At 48.8% G+C, this 13,393-nt stretch overlaps 1 protein-coding gene across 1 annotated transcript in view; it reads right to left on the minus strand.

Annotated features, from left to right (window-relative positions):
* The window catches only part of STUM (stum, mechanosensory transduction mediator homolog), a 59,497-nt gene that overhangs the window by 6,200 nt on the left and 39,904 nt on the right, over nucleotides 1–13,393 (minus strand). The window contains exon 2 of the mRNA XM_055419781.2: nucleotides 429–608. Coding sequence (XP_055275756.1) covers nucleotides 429–608 — 180 coding nt within the window. The remainder of the gene's footprint in view (nucleotides 1–428; nucleotides 609–13,393) is intronic.

Genomic DNA, 13,393 nt, shown 5'->3' on the forward strand with positions numbered 1-13,393 from the left:
GAGGCACAAGGGACTGAGCTCTCATGGGCCCATAGCCTTGCTACCCCGGTGTTGTCAACCAGGCTGTTTCCTTGACAAACGTGATGCCTGGTTTGTCTGAGCTGAACAGGCACTCTCTCCCTTCCTTATTCATGACCTGTGGCTCACGTCTCTGCCTGGTGCTCTCGTGATACCCTGCAGGCCCCAGGGCTGGGCACGCAGGGAGAGTCCCCTAGGCCAGGCGGCCACGGACACCAGTGAGCCCCTGGGGGAGCAGCAGGCCCAGCCGTGCAGATCTCCCTGCAAAGCCCCCACCTGGCCCCCAACAGGATCACAAGCAAACGCCCGGCCCATCCTGGCCCCCACCTCTCCTCCAGCCCTGCTGCCCGCATCCCGGCCCAGCCCCAGCCCCAGCCCCACAGGGAGGTGGGGCGCCAGCAGCTACTCACTGGCGAGGATGACCATGTCCATGCCCCAGAAGATGCTCATGATCCAGCCCACCATGACGATGGCGGTGAGGATCTGGATGAGGGCCGCGGCGATGTTCAGCCAGAAGACACAGCACACGTGCCTGTCCGGGAGGTCCGTGCGGGCGCCACACAGCACGGTGAAGGCCGAGACGAACGTCCCTGTGAGAGGCCGGAGGGGACAGCCTTTGGAGGGCGCTGGGAGACAGCGGCACATGTGCCCATCATGAGCTGGGGGCCCAGCAGCTCGCCCTCCGGGAGCTCCGAGAGGAACAACTCATGTCCAGCACTTTGCTGCTCAGACAACTGGTGCCCATGCTAGAGATGCCAATGTACCAGCCTGGAGGAGGCATGGCCCTGGGCGGCCAAGGACCCTGCACAGTCCTGAGGCCTCAGGGGAACACAGATGTCATCTAACAATCCATTCCTGCCATTAAGGAGCCACAGTGCAGCCACTTGAAAGGACAACAGGCAGCAGGTGGAAAGGACACCAACCTCGTGTGACAAAGCTCCTTAGGGCCTAAGAGTTCAGAGGTAGGAGCTGGAGTCGTTGAGGGGACAGGGAAGCCACTCAGAGGGTAAATTCAGGAAATGACCCCCAGCACACACACTGACCACGGTGCCTGCAGAGGGGAGTAAGCTCAGGCTAGGATGCATCTCCCAGAACCCTTCCTTCAAGGGGCTTTCCCAAACACCCCAGACCTGTAAGAGGAGAGAAAGACAGCCTGAGATTTTCAGAGCAGCCACAAGGCACAAAGCAACGTGGTGGGTGTGTCCATGATCCTTACTTCATCCCAAACTTCCCAGAGCCCTGCAGGTATTAATAATATCATTACATTTTTATTGACACTTTTCTCAAGCCAGGCTTTTTTCTACACAGGCTCTGAGCCCCGTAACAACCCTGCAAGTTAGTTGGCCTTCCTCTTACCTGTATAAGTTCCCTATGGCTGCTGTAACAAGTTACTGCAAACTTAGTGACTTAAAGCAACACAATGCTGGAAGTCAGAAGTCTGAAATGGGTCCTCGGGGCTGGCTCCTTTCTGGAGGCTCTGGGAACAATGGTTTCCTTGCCTTTTCCAGTTTCTCAAGGTTTCCCACATTCCTTGGCTAATGGCCCCTTCCTTTATCATCAAAGCCAGGAGCTGTACATCTTCTCTCCTCTCAGACCTCGGCTTCCATCCTTCCATCTTCTCCTTCTGACTATGATCCTCCTGTCTCCCTCTTGGAGGGACCCTTCTGATTATCCTGTGCCCACTGGATAATCCAGGGTAAGCCCCATATTTTTAAGATCCTTGAATTAGTCACATCTGAAAAGTCCTTCCTTTTTATGTAAGGTAGCATCTTTGCAGGTTCTGGAATCAGGACATGGACATCTCTGGGGGTGGGCATCATTCTGTCTATCACACTATCTTACATACTGCATTAACCTGGTGTTTCTGATGCTTTGGTATCTAGAGACTTGCTGACTCTGTAGAGATCCCCCTCCCAGGGCTAGCCAATTCTTAGGGATAGCAAATGACTTCCTTATGCAAGACAAACAATCGAGAATGCATACCCAGACTGCTCTTTTATAGACTCTCACCCTCTGGGTCACTCTCTTCTGCCCTAATCACTCAGAGCCAGGCACCAGACAGCTCAGGCAGTTGCTACACCCTGGGGAACACTAGCCCATCCTAAGCCTGCTTGACCTGTCTTGACATTCCTTCCCATGGAACTCACAGCAAAGTCTCCTGCTCGTGTCTCCCCGTAATATCCTCTGCCTCCTGATGGTCCCTGGTCCTTCCACACAGGCATCTCCAAATGTGGTATGCCCTCCCTTCTTAGGGACTGTGAGGAACAAACTATCTTTTCAATGGCTGTCATTTCCTGATCTGTTGACCTCACCATCCCTCACTATTAATAATAACAAAACCTACATTTTAAAGCGCGCACACACACTCAGGAGTCAAGAATTAAGTATCTCAGACTTTCCTGGTGGTCCAGTGGTTAAGAATCCTCCAGCCAATGCAGAAGACACAGGTTTGCTTCCTGGTCTGGGAAGATCCCACATGCCTCTGAGCAACAAAGCCTGGGTGCCACGCTACTGAGCCTGAGCTCCAGAGCCTGAGTGCTCCGCAACAAGAGAAGCCACTGCAATGAGAAGCCTGTGCCTGGCAACTAAGGAGTAGCTCCCACTCGCCATAACCAGTGACAGAGCCGGGACAGCAACAAAGACCCAGCACAGCCAAAAATAAACAAATTAATTAATTTTAAAAAAAGGATTAAGTATCTTGTCCAAGGTCTCACGCATGGGTAGGCATTGACCCCACCACTGTCTGATGAGAAAGACAAACTTGGAGAAAGGAGAACTGAAAAATGATGCAGACATGAATTCAGGGCTTAGCAGTGGACATGGAAGGAACTAGGACATAGGGACCATTAGAACATGTACGTCACCATCCATCGCCTCTGCTTATGTATCATGCTGTGAGACATGAGATAAACACTAGATGACACCATTTAAAAACCACTGCCAAAGCGGAAAGACGGTAGAAGATGAACAGGAGCATGTGGGGGAAATACTAAGTAAAATTAACACAGGTGCCATTTACTGCCTCCCTAGAGTGCATTGCAACACGCTACCTCCCTCTCCTACTCACACTGCCTCTAATTCCTATGGCAGCTCATGATGGTTATTAGTATCCCCACTTTACAGATGGGGAAACCAAAGATCAAAGAGGCTAAATGACTTGTCCACAACGTAGAGCCCAGATTTAAACCTAGATTTGTCCACAGTGGAAACCTGAGCTCTTTTCAGTCTCGGGTGTTCCAGCCTTACATTAAAAATGAACAAAAACAGTATGGCCCTTCCTCAATAAAATTGAAAATAAAGTTGCCATATAGCCCAGGAATTCTACTTCTGGGTATATACCCAAAAGAATTGAAAGTAAGGTCTCAAAGACATATTGGCATGCCTATGTCCACTGCAGTATTATTCACAAGAGCTGAAACATGGTGGCAACCCAAGTGTCTATAGATGGATGAATGGACAAGCAAAATATGATCTATACATATCATGGAATAGTATACATCCTTAAAAAGGGAGGAAATTCTGACACGTGCTACAACACAGATGAGCCCTGATGACATTACGTTAAATGAAATAAGCCAGTTACAAAAGAACAAATGTATTATTTCACTTATATGAGTTACCTAGAGTGGTCAGAATCATAGGAATAGGAAATAAGATGCTGGTTGCCAAAGTCAGGGGGAGGAGGTTATGAGGAGCTATTGTTTAATGTGTACAGAGTCTCAGTATTGTAAGATGAAAGAGTTCTGGAGACAGATGGTGGTGATGGGTGCACAGCAGTTTGGATGTGGAGATCAGTCCTGGGTGTTCACTGGAAGGACTGATGCTAAAGCTGAAACTCCAATAGTTTGGCCACCTCATGCGACGAGCTGACTCACTGGAAAAGAGTCTGATGCTGGGAAGGATTGGGGGCAGGAGGAGAAGAGGACGACAGAGAATGAGATGGCTGGATGGCATCACCGACTCGATGGACATGAGTTTGAGTGAACTCCGGGAGTTGGTGATGGACAGGGAGGCCTGGCGTGCTGTGATTCATGGGGTCGCAAAGAGTCGGACACAACTGAGCGACTGAACTAAACTGAACTGAATGCCCATGAATTGCGCACTTGAGAATGGATAAGATGGTAAATTTCACATTCTGTGTAGTTTACTACAATAAAAAGAGTTGGAGGGAACAAGGAAAGAAACTTCATCCTTAATGATTTTCAAAATACTCTTGAACCTCTCCGCATGCCCCCACCCCTGCCCTGGCCAATGTCCTTCATAGGAGCAGACGGTGCCCTGACCCTGGCCGATAGTGTCCTGACTCAGTGGGATCTGGCTGAGGTTCTGTAACCCCCTGTCTCTTTGTAGCTGTGGCCTCGCCATGGTCATCCTGCCTAGGAAATGGGAACAAGTTCTTACTAGACTGAACCATAAGGAATCGCCATCTTGGTAGGTCAGAGTAGCTGAATAACAGCAATTTTATATGGCTCAGCCTAACATGTATCTGATATGAAAAATTTGAGCATAAGGAAACCCCTGAACTCAGAGATTCTTAGTTAAAAGATCATCTAATCCATCCTCTGCCCAAAAACAGAATATCACCAGAATTACCAAACTGATTAGAAGCCAGTGAGCCTCTTCATGCATCTAGTTGCTTGCCATGGAGGCAGGGAGGCCTAGCCAGCCTGCTGCTCTGGGGACAGGAAACATCAGCAAAGAGGAAGGCTTATCTGCTGGGGAAGCTGGGCTGACCCACATTTTATTTAAAAGACAACATGGGTGTGATGTGGGAGGGACTTTTGGACACTATTCTTTTACCCACATTGACAAACTAAGACATATATAAAAATAAAAGCACATTAGTCACATACCAACTTGTACAATATGTACATATATTACCTGCAGTTGCATCAATCTGGATAAATTACGAATTAGTTATTAATGTGGATAAATAATTTCATTTACTAGGAAACCATGGTGATAGGTCCCTTTAGCCATTTGTTGTTTTTGTTCAGTCACTCAGTCATGTCCAACACTTTGTGACCCCCATGGACTGACAGCGCACCAGGCTGCCCTGTCCTTCACCATCTCCTGGAGTTTCCTCAGACTCATGTCCATTGAGTCGGTGATGTCATCCCTTTTGCCATATAAGGTAATATATGCCACAGAAGGGCTTCCCAGGTGGCACTAGTGGTAAAGAATCCACCTGCCAATGTAGGAGACAAGAGATGTGGGTTGGATCCCTGGGTTGGGAAGATTTCCTGGAGGGGGGCATGACAACCCACTCCAATATTCTTGCCTAGAGAATCCCATGGACAGAGGAGCCTCATGGGTTACAGTCCATAGTGCTGCAAAGTTGGACATAACTGAAGCGACTTGGCACACATGCCTGCACATGCTATAGAAGGTAAGCATTAAGTGAATGGATTTATAATATATAAACATCGTTTTAATCTACTCAACAGGAAATTTAAAAAATGATTTTAGCACAGTTGCATATGAAAAGGTATTATTTTAAATGAGTCTTACTTGCTAAAGAAAGAGCCCCCCACTCCCAGCAGCAACCAATTAGTTCTAGATTATTCCATGAGCACCAACCCCGAGCCAGTGCCGGGCCCTGGAACAGAGGGTGCAGGCTGGGGGTGGAGGCTTGGCTGGGTCCCTTGCGGGGAGCTCACACTCTGGTGGGGATACTGGGTTCCAGAAAGAACAGTGACAAATCCAGTCTGGTTTGTCAGGAAAGACTTCACAGAAGAAAACGTGATGAAGGGAAAGGTATAGAAAGCCAGTGGGCAATAGTCAAGGGGAGGAGGAGAAGAACATCCCAAAGACAACCTAGAATGTTCATCCAGAAGCCCAGAGGGCGGCAGGAGACTTTGAGGGTACAGGGAGCGGAGCACAGGGTGCCGCGTGCGGGGCAGGGATGAAAAACGGGGCTGGAGGTGGGCAGCTGTCAGACTGGAGGGGGCCCTGAGGGCCTTGCTATGGGCCTGGCTTCCTCTTCCAGGCAACCAGGCAGCCCCTGGGAAGGCTGGTTTCAGTGGGGAATCACAGGTCAGGGTTGTGACCCCCAAGGGGAGGACGAGGCAGAAGGGATAAGGCAGAGTCTGGGAGGTGAGAGGAGATGAGGTGGGCAGGGAGGCATGGTAGTGGGTGCAGGGGAGAGAAGGACCTCCAGGAGGAGGAGGGGGTGTCCTGGGGATTGAGGGGCCTGTTCATTTCGGAGAAGGGAGAAGGGGGCACAGTTGGGTCTGGGTATCTGGTTTCCCACACTATGTGGTAAGTGTGGAGCCACAAACCAGGTGGGGAACCCAGTGAGGGCAGTACCCATGGGCTGAGCAGAGCCAAGCTGGAGACAGGCTCAGGAGGGTCGCTTGCAGGTAGCGGAAGTCATCAAAGTGAATCAGGTCACTGAGGAGGGGGTGGAATTCCAGGAAAGACCCAGGGGACAGCAAGACCACAGAGGGGACAGAGGGGGGCCGATCAGAGAGAGGTGACAGTGTGTGTCCCAGACACAGAGGAGTCTCAGGGAAGAGGAGCTGGTGGGCAGGTCACCTGCTGCAGAGACACAGTGGGGACAGGCAGGTCCCAGGTCCAGTTACGTCACCAGTGGCCTCAGGGAGACTCTGAGAAGCTGAGGGGCTGAGAGCAGGGAGCAGGATATCAGAGTTTCAGGGAGAGAAAAAGGTGAGGATTCGAGCACACGGGAGAGGACCCCTATCTCCAAAGTCCTTGGGAGAAACTCAAGCTTGTCTGGCTGCTGAGGAGAAGCCAGCTGGGAGGGAGAGGATGAGGATATAACCAGACCAGAGAAGCGGGTAGCAAGTTTCTAAAGAAGGTGAGGGGTGGGGGGATCTACTGCAGATTTTCCAAACTGGTTCGCACATTAGAATTCTCCAACTGAGGTTTATTTATTTCCAAATGGGGAAATTTATTTCCAAACTGGGAAAGGAGTATGTCAAGGCTGTATATTGTCACCCTGCTTATTTAACTTCAATGCAGAGTACATCATGCGAAATACTGGGCTGGATGAAGCACAAGTTGGAATCAAGATTGCCAGCAGAAATATCAATAACCTCAGATACGCAGATGACACCACCCTTATGGCAGAAAGCGAAGACAAACTAAAGAGCCTCTTGATGAAAGTGAAAGAGGAGAGTGAAAAAGTTGTCTTAAAACTCAACATTCAAAAAAGATCATGGCATCCAGTCCCATCACTTCATGGCAAATAGATGGGGAAACAATGGAAACAGTGACAGATTTTATTTTCGGGGGCTCCAAAACCACTGCAGATGTTGACTGAAGCCATGAAATTAAAAGACACTTACTCCTTGGAAGAAAAGCTATGACCAATCTAGACAGCATATTAACAAGCAGAGACATTACTTTGTCAACAAAGGTCTATCTAGTCAAAGCTATGGTTTTTCCGGTAGTCATATATGGATGTGAGGGTTGGACTATAAAGAAAGCTGAGTGCTGAAGAATTGATGCTTTTGAACTGTGGTGTTGGAGAAGACTCTTAAGAGTCCCTTGGACTACAAGGTGATCAAACCAGTCTATCCTAAAGGAAATCAGTCCTGAATATTCATTGGAAGGACTGATGCTGAAGCTGAAACTCCAATACTTTGCCCACATGATGCAAAGAACTGACTCATTGGAAAAGACGTTGATGCTGGGAAAGATTGAAGGCAAGAGGAGAAGGGGGCAACAGAGGATGAGATGGTTGGATGGCATCATTGACTCTATGGTCATGAGTTTGAGCAAGTTCTGGGAGTTGGTGATGGACAGGGAAGCCTGGCATGCTGCAGTCCATGGGGTCGCAAAGGTTCAGATACAACTGAGCGACTGAAGAACTGAACTGAGGTTTATACAAATACAGGTTGCAGGGTACCTCCAGGCCACCAGAGGCACAGGTCTGAGTCCAAGGACTGCTTGTTCGAAAACAGAAAAGAAACATTCCCCCAAATGATTCTAATGCACAATCAGGCTTGAGAATCTTTCTCTGATAGGTGGAGAGATTGGCCTCCCAGATAGAGAACCAGAAAACCACACAACCTTGTAGGAAATTAGCCCACAATTCTGGCCTTTTACTCTGTCCCATAGCATCCCCTACAAGACTTAGAGCTGAGTCAGGGAAGCTGTCCTCCACAGGAGAGGCAGAGGCCTGGCCACAATGTTTCTGGCAGGGGCCAAGTTCCAATCAGGGCTTCCCTGGTGGCTCAATGGTAAAGAACCCACGTGTAATGTAGGTGATGCAGGATCGATCCATGGGTTGGGAAGATTCCCAGGAGAAGGAAATGACAACCCACTCTAGTATTCTTGCCTGGAGAATCCCATAGGACAGAGGAGCCTGGCTGGCTATAGTCCATGAGGTCACAAAGAGTCGCACATGATTGATTAAACAGCAACAAGGTCCTGCTGCTGCTGCTGCTAAGTCACTTCAGTCGTGTCCGACTCTGTGCGACCCCATAGATGGCAGCCCACCAGGCTCCGCCGTCCCTGGGATTCTCCAGGCAAGAACACTGGAGTGGGTTGCCATTTCCTTCTCCAATGCGTGAAAGTGAAGTTGCTCAGTCGTGTCCGACTCTTAGCGACCCCATGGACTGCAGCCCACCAGGCTCCGCTGTCCATGGGATTTTCCAGGCAAGAGTACTGGAGTGGGGTGCCATTGCCTTCTCTGCAACAAGGTCCAGGCAAACACTAACTGGCACAAAAGAAAATGATGGTAATGAACTGAACTGTCAACTACCATAATCAGCGTGCTGAAAGACACCTGAAACCTAGGTGCAGACATATGCATTCTGTGTCCTACATGACCCCAAGGGAGAGAGAGGGGCGGGGGAAGCCTGAGGAGGACCCTGCCCCCACCCCATAGAGACTTACAGCAAAGACGCCAGAGGGTTTTGAAGCCACAGCCTCCTCTGGCCACCAGGGCTCTGCTGAGGTCACTGGCTTCCCCAAGGAGCTAGGGCTGAGGCTCCAGGAGCAGGCAGTGGGAGAGGAAGGACTCTTTCACTTCCATCCTGGATGTCCCAAAGGGTTCTGGGGAGGTGCTGGCGACAGGAGGAGGAGAAGCAAGGCAAAGCGAGCTGGCAGTCTCCCGTCAGGATGGAGCCTGCGGGCTGCAATCATCCTACCCGAGTCCCTTCAGGCTCAGGTTTTCTCTTGACTCACAAGGGAGTAGTGGAAGGTTCTGAGCTTAAGGCAGGTGAGAGGGGGATGGGGAGGGTCAGAGCGGGGAGAAGGGTAGAGCTTTCCTCTGAAGCAGCTGCTCCAGAGAAAATGTGCTCCCCTGGGACGGAGGCCAGGAAGTCCAGTTGGAATCCAGGCATCACCTTCAGCTGGCTCTGTGGTCATTAAGATGTGCTGCTCATCAGTAGCTGAGACTTACACCTGGATGCCCTCCATCACTCTTCCAGGGAGGGTTGGTTGAGCACAGCTCTTAGCAAAACTTCGAATGTGAGCCTCAAGAAGGAAATGTAAGGGAAGCCTTGGTCTGGACTTCACAGACTAATGAAAGGACAAGCCACATCTTACAGAACACATCCCACTGCTAACTGTGTCCAACTCAGAGACAGAATGAGATAAATGGGAGATCACGTTCAGGGTCAAACTCAGTTCTATAAGATTCCATTTCTCAAACCTGGTGGTGGATGGCATAAGCAGCAATGGAAACTGTGCTAAAAATACATCTTCCTGGGTCAAACAATACTGAGATTCTAATTCAGCCGGTCTGGTCATCAAGTTTTCATCATTATGCAATCATTTCAACTGGAAACTGGACAAAAACCCTAGGAAGACAGAATAGGATAGTTTCAAAGTACGGCTTCCCTGGTGGCTCAGTGATAAAGAACCCACCTGCCAATGCAGGAGATGTGGGTTCGATCCCTGGGTCAGGAAATGGCAACCCACTTTAGTATTCTTATCTGGGAAATTCCTGGACAGATGGACTTCCAAAGAAGATATACAGATGGGCAACAGGCACACGTAAAGATGCTCAACATCACTAACCATCAGGGAAACGCAAATCAAAACCACAATGAGATATCACCTCACACTTGTCAGAATGGCTATCATCAAAAAAAAAAAAAAAAACACAAGTGCTGGTGAGGATGTGGAGAAAAGGCAACACTCATGAACTTTTTGTGAGAAGGCAAATTGGTGCAGCCACCGTGAAAGACTGTATGGAAGATCCTCAAAAAATTAAAAATAGAACTACCATATGATCTAGCATTTCCACTTATGAGTATTTATCTGAAGAAAATGAAAATACTAATTAGAAAAGATATAGTCTATGTTCATTGCAGCATTATTTACAATAGCCAAGGTAAAGAAGCAACCTAGGTGTCCACTAATAGATGAATAGATAAGGAATGGATAAATTGAATATTACTCAGCCATAAAAAGAGAATGAAATCTTGCCATTTGCAACAATATGAATAAACCTAGAGGGTATTAATGCTAAGTAAAATAAGTCAGAAAAGCCAAATACTATGTGATTTCACTTATATGTATAATCTAAAAAAACAAAACAAATGAATGAACATAACAAAACAGAGACAGAGTCAAAAATACAGAGAACAAACTGGTGGTTGCCAGAGGGGGAGGAGAGAAATAGGTGAGGGAGATTAAGAGGTACAAACTTCTAGTTGCAAAATGAGTCACTGGTATGAAATGTACATTGTAGGTAATACAGTCAATAATTATATAATATCTTTATATGGCAACAGATGGTAACTAGACTTATCACGATCATTTTTAAATGTAAGAAATATCAAATCACTATGTTGTGTAACAGGAACTGACATAGCGTTATAGGTCAATTATACTTCAAAAACAAACACATTCACAGAAAAAGAGATGGGATTTGTGGTTACCAGAGACAGGGTGGGAGAAGGTGGAACTGGATGAAAGTAGTCAAAAGGTACCAAACTCCGGTCAGTTATAAGATAAGTAAGTGTTAGGGATGCAATGTACAATGTGATAAATAGAATTAACCCTGCTCTATGTTATATATCTGGAGAAGGAAATGGCAACACACTCCAGTATTCTTGCCTGGAAAATTCCATGGACTGAGGAGCCTGGTAGGCTACAGTCCATGGGGTTGCAAAGAGTCAGACACAACTGAGCGACTTCACTTTCACTATGTTATATATGGGGCTTCCCAGGTGGCTCAGTGGTACAAAATCCACCTGCCGATGCAGGAGAAGCAGGTTTCATTCTCCAGGTCAGGAAGATCGCCAGGAAGAGAAGGAAACGGCAACCCACTCCAGTATTCTGGCCTGGAAAATCCCATGGACAGAGGAGCCTGGTGGGCTACAATCCATGGGATTGCAGAGTTGGACACAACTTAGCGACTAAACAACAACATGTTATATATGAAAGTTGTGGAGAGAAGAAATCCCAAGAGTTCTCATCACAAAGGGAAATTTTTTTTCCTATTTCTTTAATTTTGTTTCTTTATGAGAGGATGGATGTTCATTTCATGATGTGTGTAAGTCAAATCATTATACAATACTATATGTCAGTTATATCTCAATACAACCAAAATAAAAATACATTAAAAAAATAATCTGCCAGTGTCTTTGCCCCATCGATCCTGGACTTGTGGCCAAAGGCTTTGTGAACTGTTCTCACCATTCCAGACAGCACAAAGACCCCTGATGAGGTGGCAGCAGCTCATCAGAAGGTGGCTTATAAATTGGAAGTACATCATTTCAGTGCAGTCATGGGTGTTTGCTCCTGTTTGTCAGCAGCTCTGAGCAGACATTCTATCCATCTCTGACCAATTAGAGATGGGAAAGTGAGTTTATTACAACTTAAAACCTTTCTGAGCATCAATTTCAAGGAAGAAAAATAATGAAGGGTGGACAGGTGAGCTTTCTGTCCCCCCAGTAAAGAGAAGGCGTAAGGTACCCAGGACCACTTTGCCCTTAGCCCCAACTGCTACCCCACACCCGGTGCCTCTGCTCTCCCCTCTCCCTAGTCAGAAACGACCAGGACAGCCACTCTGTATTCCTCCCTGGGCCTCAGGCAAACTCTGAGGAGTCACTGAGGGATTCAAGGATTGAGGCGCTCGGGGAAAGGCAGCCAGGAAGAAGCCTTCGGGTGGATAAGGGGGTTTACAAGTGGGACCTCCGCAGCAACAGTCCTGGTTCGAGACTGCAACCACTATGGGGCCTTAGATTTTCCAACAGAAAAGGCTCCATGGTTTAAAGAAAGGAGAACAGGGAGCCCTCATGGCTACCAGTAATAAATCTGTCATCCTTCCTTTGAGGACAGAGATAACGAGACCAGCTCCCTCCTCTGTCCCTCTTATGGCCGCCACTGTGACATCAGGCTGATGCGGGTGAGGGGCTGGTTGACTCCAACTGATAATTAATTTTAATGGCACTGGGCACTGCATCAGCCTCCCTGTGCTTGTTAGCAAATCTCCTCTGCCCTCAGCTTCCCCTGCCAGATCCTTGACGTGCTCCAAGACACACTCCCAGCCCTGGACAAGCTGCATGACTGAACTGGACCCCTTGGACTCTCAGGGTCCTCAGGCTTTCCCTAAGATCTTCAGCCTGAGCAGAAACACAACCACGGGCAATTTCTGAGTTCCTCAATTTTGAGCCCTGTCACAACAGATTCTGACTTAAATGGCAGAGGATAAACTGAGGAAGTGGGGATGGGACCAGGAGGGCGGCTGTGTGCTGACCAGGGCAAGGAGCCCAGGCTGGCACGGAGGCCCCAGGGGACCGAGCTTTGTCCCTCGTGCCTTCCAGAAGGACCAGCGTTCAGGGTGGTCAATCAGGTGGACGGATGGGCAAGGGCCACAGCAGTGACATTTGCTGGAGGAGACAACACAGCTTCCATCTCTTCAGAATTTGCAACCTGACAAGATGCAATTTCCATGGATGGGTAGACACTGAGATTAAAAACAGAGAGGGGCTCTGCCCAAGGTCACAGCTGCCGAGGAGCCCTTCTGAGATCACTGCAGTGAGAACCTGCAGTGAGGTGAAACCCGAGGCACTGCTCTAGGGACACTGCTGCAGCAACAGACTCGGGAACCAGAGCCCAGCATCCACCCCCGAACCCAGTGGGCATCTCATCCACATGGGCAAGGCCTCTGGGCTCACAGCCGACCCTCATTCGATCACCCAAATGACAAATAACATCTTTGTAGCGGCTGCCATTTGCTCGCATTGAGATTGTTGAATTGGAGTCACTCTCTCCTCATTGAGTCAAGTGAGAGGACGAGGCTGCCCTGGGCCTGTGGCACCCACGTGAGTGGGAGGCCAGGTGTGCCAGCACCCAAGGGCGCTCATCACCGGGATGCTGGGGGAGCTGACCCAGGTGCCCCGAGTGGTGGCTCCCCAGACGGGGCAGGAGGGAGAGCACCTCAGCCTGG

Source organism: Moschus berezovskii, chromosome 17, assembly GCF_049115385.1.
Source record: "Moschus berezovskii isolate FMDL1 chromosome 17, NW_MosBer_1.0, whole genome shotgun sequence".
NCBI classification, from domain to species: Eukaryota; Metazoa; Chordata; class Mammalia; order Artiodactyla; family Moschidae; genus Moschus; species Moschus berezovskii.